At 41.8% G+C, this 7,434-nt stretch overlaps 1 protein-coding gene across 1 annotated transcript in view; it reads left to right on the plus strand.

The window, feature by feature from the left end:
* The window catches only part of EAF1 (ELL associated factor 1), a 22,683-nt gene extending 15,249 nt beyond the window's left edge, over positions 1-7,434 (plus strand). Inside the window, exons 5-6 of the mRNA XM_075745689.1 lie at positions 1,285-1,515; positions 3,481-7,434. Of these exons, the coding sequence (XP_075601804.1) occupies positions 1,285-1,515; positions 3,481-3,527 (278 nt within the window). The 3' untranslated portion in view covers positions 3,528-7,434. The remainder of the gene's footprint in view (positions 1-1,284; positions 1,516-3,480) is intronic.

Below are 7,434 nucleotides of genomic sequence, written 5' to 3' on the forward strand. Positions count from 1 at the left end.
AAGGAAAGACTCATTTTACATGATCTGGCTATGCCATACACAAGAAGGATGTCCTTGGCTGAGGAGCAGGGGTTCGTCTCGGACATGCATCTGACCTATCGTGAATTACTCCTGGCATCAGTTCTCCAGTTGCCAGGTGGAGATGATAATACCTCATCTCTCCCTTCTTTGTCTTGTCCTTTTAGCCTTCTCCAGGGCAAGCGTTGAGTTCTAACCCCATGGGTATAGAACTGCTAGCACAACAAAAGCCTGAATGTTGAGGGTTTCACATCCTGTGCTTAACATATGTGTGAATATTGTTCTCTCATGGAAACGTGCCCAGGTGAACTGAGTCATTTGATACTGAACGTTGTGGGTGGATACAAAAGAATTGTCCTCTAGTAGTGTTTAGGCCACTTATATACATACAACATATATAATTATATGACAAATTTAACAGTATGGTATGATTTGGGGTGAGTTACCTTAATAGCTGTTTAGTAACCGGTCGTTCAGCCAACACTAGCTGTTACTGATGCGGCTGTCGTGGTGCTGTCATGGTATTATTGCAATGTTTCTTTGCACTGGAAACCCTGCAGTGGGGTGTGTCTGACTTGAATTACTTCCCAGTTTCAGAGTACTCTCTGTATTTTCCTGGCTACTTGTAGGCTCTATAGCAGGTTAAGGTATTATTACCACTCCCCAACATGTGAATATTCTCATCTGCCCCGCTGCAAAGTTATGTGATGTCATCCATCTGCTTCTGAAGTTTGTTTAAAATGAGTTGTGTGACTGCTCTGGAGCAGTTTCATACATTATTTGAAGACAAGGCAGTTTCTGTTGTGATCGTGTGCCTGTGCCCCCCCTCCTCTGCCTTTCTGTGTTTTCCAAAAGCCTAAATGTCACTGACATCTAACAATTTAGATCTTCCAGATTAAGATGCTTTTTAAAAATGGGCTGGCTGTTGGCCTGTAAAACTCAATCAAGAAATGTACTTACTTTGTACATAGAGCATATAACCTGTCAAAAATAATGAAGCAGGAAGTGCTTTCAGGAGTGTAAAGTATATAAATAATAGTGGAAGTGAAGGTTTTATGATACTAACCTATATTGTTGCTTCTTTAAATTTAGCTACAACAAATAAATAGAATTTTTTTGGTTTTCCTTCCTGTCTCCCTCTTTCATGTGAGACATTTTGATGTGATAAATTATACTTGACAGAACTATTGCATTTTCGCATTCTTTTCCAAAATTCCATGGGGCCCTGTTTATGGTTTCAACGAGATGAATGTCCTTTTATTTCAGAGCTGAGAGCAGAGGTTGAAATTATTGAGCAGATGAGCAGCAGCAGTGGAAGCAGCTCATCGGATTCAGAAAGCTCATGTGGGAGTGAAGATGAAAGCTCCAGCAGTGAGGGGGAAGAGCTAGCACATGCTTCCCCTTCCCAGCCACCTCACCAGCAGTATAACAACAGGAATGCTGTTGCTAACGGCACCAGCAGGCCCCAAGGAAGCAATCAGCTCATGAGCACGCTACGTAAGTAAAGGCTTCTGTCTTACCGCTGTGGGAAGCTGCTTGAGACCACTTGTTTTCTTAGCATGTTGGGCTAACTCCATGAAGTGCAGTTTGCCAAATAGTAATCCCAGGGAGTCGAGCTGTCTGAAATACGTGGGTGGGGTTCTTTGAACAGAGGGTCAAGACCTGTGTGGAGATTGCTTCAGTTTGGTCTAGAGCCTGTGGGCATCAGTGCGATGGCCCCCGTTGACCATGCCGAGCCTTGATTCAGCCCTCCAGGTGGAGTGAGTGGGTAGCAAAGCATCAGTGCAGGAAGATCTGGTGCACTGGAGGATGGGAATTATTTTAATGTGAAAACACAGATTAGGGGTTGTCATGTGTGTCAGTTAAAGGTGTGTAAAGAATTGTCAGTGGCACAAGGCTGTCCTGTCGTCATAAATGCGCAGTCTCTGTGGTCTTCGTTATTAGCTGTATTGCTTTGTCAGAGTATTTACTCTATACTGTGTTGGTCTCAGCTGCGTTTTTACAAATACCACATTTTGAAGGGAAATTTAAAGTGCCATATGTTTGGTTAAAATATTACAGCTATGGCATTTGCAAGCATTGAATCACTACAAACTCACTCCACCCTTTAAAAAGTGTAGAAAACGTTTTTAAAGCATAGTTTTGTCCCATGAGACTCTCTCTGGGGAGATGGTGTACATCTGTGTTGCTCTTTCTTTATGCTAGATCAGGTATATCCTAACTCAGTGGAGTTAAAATACTGCATTTCCAAGAAACTAGAACTTAGTTATCATAAATTGCTCTTAATTCCTCCCTAGGCATGTTTGCGTACATCTCTTGGCACCCACACGTAGGGAACTGGTGGAGTTTAAATACAGATAAATGTAGGGTTTCCAGCTTCCAAAAGGCAAGTATATTAATATAAGCAATACTGAAAAGACCTGCTGGAAAACTGGAGAGGCCTGTCAGTAATGAACGTCAAGTGAAATCCAAAGTTCAACAAAGTCAGTAGGACTCTTTTCATTTCCCTGTTTCTGGTTGTGAGCTGCCTCTTCCCTGCTTCTCCTGGACCACAACAACAATACTGCATAGGTCATTGGACGTCAAGAAGCCTCTGACTCCAGGAGAATTTGTGATTTAAAATCCTTTTGCCGAGGACTAATATGTCCTTGACCATTCAAGTCACTGCTGACCATCTGCATGGGGAGAAACACCCCTAACCCAAGTTCTTGTTTCAGAAAGGGGAGAGGAGATGACGAAACCCAGGGCGTAGCCATTGCATAGCTGCTCTGCAGCTGTTTCAGGTGGGACCATGGAAGAGCTAGGTTCAGTTACCAGAATACAAGCATGATTCTTGCCCCCTTTTATCCCGTCCACCTCACCAAATCACAAGTGCTCTGCAAAACAGTCTGAGATTGTAGGTTTGATCCATATCCTGGCCTCCTTTTGTCTGTTCTCTCTTTGCACTTTGGAGGGGGGCTTTCACCATTGCAGTATGTGTCACCTTAGTTCAGCCTATAGCCTTGAGTTGCGATGGCTTTAACGTTCCTTTTGGTTTATTGACATGTGGAGGCCTTGCCTTGGCTATCCAAACGGACTTAAACAAAGAAAAATCTATTTTAAAAGGGCCAAGAAAGCCAGGAAATTCTCCAATGCCTTGTCCCAGAGCCACATACAGGAGGTTGGCTGGGTGGGTGGAGGCTGTGGAATGTCTTCCGCAGCTGCTAGCATGGGGAGTGCTGTTCTCTTTGGTGGCCGTGGAGCCGTGGATGCTTGGTTTGGCCTAAATCCGACCGTGTATTAGCCCCATGCTTAGTGTTCTTGGGCATGGAAAGCAGTTCCATTAAATGACAGATGATGTTTGCATGTTATTCTTATTTAAATCTTCCAGTGTAAATGTGACTGTTCTTTGGTTTGATTGCCATGAAATGTGAATTAACGCCTACTCAGTTGTTGTGTTTTGTTGGTTTTTGTTTTCCATAGGAAATGACTTGCAGTTGAGTGAGTCTGGGAGCGACAGTGATGACTAGAGGCTGAGCTTTTGCTGTTTCTGTTACATATACATGAAGAACTAATTTACCTTGAAGTGATCCTATTGCTTATGAAGAGGAGCTGGCACAGAGATAGTTCCATGCGTGGAATTCTAATAAGAAGAAATGCATAGCCCTACAAAATAGCAGATGTTGAGGGCTGGTTTACTTTGTGAATTAAGTGTATATTTTGTGTATATTCTTATTCTTTTAAAGCTTTAAATAGATATGTACAGTCGGTAAGCCAATATATATAACTGTATGATGTCATCCACAAATTTATTGTTTGTAGAAGATATTCAGCCCATCATGACTTTTTTGGGGGGGAGACACACAACTTTTGTATATAGGGTGAGCATGAGCCAACAATGAGTTTAAAACACATGCAGGAGCTAGTGTGTGCACTGAAGTGGGGCTGTCATAAATTAAGGTTCAGTACTAAGTTGGTTTCTTTGGTTTGGGATTTTTCTAACGTCTTTTTATTGCTATTTATGGTTGATTTAATGGACTTAGTTTTAAACAGTTGGAAAATAGGAATCATAAAACCATGTTCGTCACAAACCTTGCTGCACCAGTGCCTTATAAGCAGGTTTTATAAATAGCGCTTCCATTCCTGCCACCTTTCCTATAGGGAGCAATACTGAATACTCCTCAGATTGCCTTTGCAAAGAAGAGCTGTATTTCATGTACAGCCAACTGTACTCTGAGGGCAGTTACTCTTGCACGATAAAGGATATACATCAGTCACCTGAACACATCCAAATAAGAACCACATCAGCATTATCTTTTGCAACTGAAGTGTCTTGCTTAACTCAGACATTCAGACCTAGTCTTCCGAAATATTTAGGAGCCCGATGACCAGTGAAATTGCAACATCACAAATACAAGATACTGGACTTACTGGAATTGTAAGACCAGAGCACTCTTTGCAGTTTCCTAGAGAACACAGAAAGAAGAGATGAACTAAACAATTAACCGTGAAGTTTCACAAGTCTTCCACCACAGTTGTCCAGGTAGACTTTAGGCCGTATCATTTGTTGGACAGGATCTCTGTGCTTGGCAGGAGTAGACAGAACATGAAATATTTGCCTAGGGTGAAATTCACCCCTGTTTAAGGGGGTTTAAAGGGTGCTTAGTTGGATTATCATTAACTTCTTTTGCTCACATGGAAAATGAGCGCCACGGGCAGCCTCTTACAGCTTGAACACCAGGCTGACTTTTTAAAACCAAAATTCAACCGGCATAGGACAAGTGGCGCTGTAGTTGTGCTGTAACGCAGGGGAGTGGGAAGCTGAATTGGATGCCTCTCCATTCTCAGGTGTCTTCTGCTTTGCGCTGCTTTTGTCTGTTAGTTTGTGGTTTAACTCCTGTTTGTTTACTGAGCTTTTTTTGTTTTTAAGGTGTTGAAGAGCAAGGGGACATTTGAAGGGAGATTTTATTAAATGGTTTATTTTTTTGCATTAGATACATATTTAGGCATATTTTTGCATTATTGTACATACATTTAAAAATACTCGTTTTTTTAAAAGTGTTTTGTGATGTGGGTACATATTTTAACAGACAATTATGAAATATACTTGAAGTAAAGCCAGAATTGCTGTCCTTTTTTTTCTTTTCTTTTTTTTTCCCCATTCCTCCTCCGACCACAGAAGTGCTCTGTTTCAACAAGCTTGTATCAGTTTGGGATTTTACACTTTGGTGCAGGAGATCTGCATGGTAGTTGACAGTCTAATTAATGCTAATACCGCTCCTGACTTTTCCGCAGCTTAAGATCTGAATAAGCAGGGAGCCATTTCTCTGAAGCCATTTCCCCGTTACTAGAGCTTATTCCTGAGTTCTCTTGACATTTGCTCTTAAATGGAAAAGCGGCAGTGCAGCATTTTCATTGCCTGTCATTCACTGGCTGCTTATGCGTTCTAAAATCCAGGACATGTCATAGGAAGTTTACTAATTATGTGTAAATAAAATATATGAAACTTAAGATGATAAGACACCACCAGGCTACATCAATTTGAATTGCCCATTTAATTATGGTTTAGCTCAGCAAGTGAGAAAACTTTGTTCAGATAATCAATTTTTGCCCTGTTTTGTATTTGTACTCTAGGTCACGTTTCCCTGCTCTCTCTTCCTAAAAGATTGCTTCCCCTCCCTGTTGGTAATGAAATCAACATTTTTTCACACAATTGCATACACCTTTTAAACAACCTTTGGCCGTCCTTCGTGCTCCCTGGAAATGCATCGTAATCAAGGGTGGCCAACCTGTTGTTGGCGAGCTGCGTAGCTGCACATCCCGCACCCAGACTACGGCATCTGGCTGCCCACGGGGCTGGACAGTAACACAGTGACCCACAGGCTGCTCGTGGATGTAAGCCTGGCGGTCTCTACATGTGTGTGACCAGCCTGTCCCCTCCTGCCACTGCGTCCCCAAGCAGCTCCTGGCACCTCCTGCCAGAGAAGCTCTCTGGGATCTTTGCTTTTCCCACAGCTCTCACGGGTTTGTGGCACGTGTTTCATGAAGGTGTGGAGACATCAGTAGGCAACTCGTAAGATCAGAAAGGGTGGCTGCCACTTTTTCTCCTTTTTCTAAATACACGCGAGTGTGTTTTAAAGCCATTGCCAACATTTTGATTTGGGGCACTTAAAATGTTATGTTTCCTATATTAAGAAATAGTAAAAGTTGTCTGTGCGTTTCTATTAGATGGTTGTTCATTTGTTCATGATTTGCGGCAAGTTTTATTCAGATGGAAATTGGAATTCAAATTACTTGCAGAAAAGCAGTTATTTAGAATTCTTTTAATTAGTTGGCAATATCTTTAACATGCTGGAGAAATAAGTTGACTAAAATATGTTTTGATTAAACCTGCTAATGAAACAAAGTATTCCTGATTATTCCTGGTAGGTTCTAATCCTGCAGGATTTTAGCCCTAGTGGATCTTACCACCTTACGCTATTTTTTTCCACATAAGGCAGGAACATCTTTTATATGCTAATTAGTTTAAATGTGAATTAACAGTGTGTATGGAATGCAACTATCTGAATGAACTGAAACTAAGTATTTCTTTGCATTCACGGGAGACCTGCCTGCTGGCTATGGTGAGGTTAGCAGTTCATGACAGCTTTCGTTTCTGATGGTTTCTTCAGTGACATCATCCATTTCAGTGGTTTGACTTTGCTTAGAACTCCACCAGCAAACGTGGCCTGCTTATGACTTTTCCTGTAATTAGAATTGCTGTAGGAGTAATAGTCAATAATGATTTAAATGGATTCAATTAGATTGTCATAATTTCAACTATAGTTACTAACTTTTTCTAATAAAAAGATTTTGTTTCAAAAAAGACACATTCAGTCACCTGCTTATCCATCTTGGACACCTTAAAATATGATTGCAGCAATGCCCAAGCTGGTGTTTCAAATTTTAGTCGTGCAGAAGAGCTTCCACCACCTCATCCTTTGTCCCACCCCGAGGGCTGACCAACCCTACCAGCGGGGATGGCTTGAGTCACTCCAGTTAAACCACAGGTACGGTCACCTCCGGGCAAAAGGCATCCCGGTCCCCTGATGAGAGCCACACATTATAAGAGCGTGCAGCACAACCCTCTCTTGTTTCACCAAAGCATCCCCCTCCTGGCGTAAGTCTTGGCTGAACCGATTTTGTTGAGAAGGCAGACTGATCGGAAAATGTTTGGGTTTTCTTCAGCACTGCTCGGAATAGCTCAGAGCTTAACTGTGGGTAGTACATCTATTTTGAAGACACTGTGCCTAAGTTGATTTGCACAGTTTGCTTTATTACAGACTAGCTGTATGCCTGTGTATAGCTATGCATAGAAATAGTTTGCTGTGCAAAGCTTTGTAGTCTTTTTTCTTCTTCCTCCAAAGTCCATTTATTTGAATAAAAAAATGAACAATC

The sequence above is a fragment of the Balearica regulorum genome, chromosome 2 (genome assembly GCF_011004875.1).
Source record: "Balearica regulorum gibbericeps isolate bBalReg1 chromosome 2, bBalReg1.pri, whole genome shotgun sequence".
In the NCBI taxonomy this organism is placed as follows: domain Eukaryota; kingdom Metazoa; phylum Chordata; class Aves; order Gruiformes; family Gruidae; genus Balearica; species Balearica regulorum.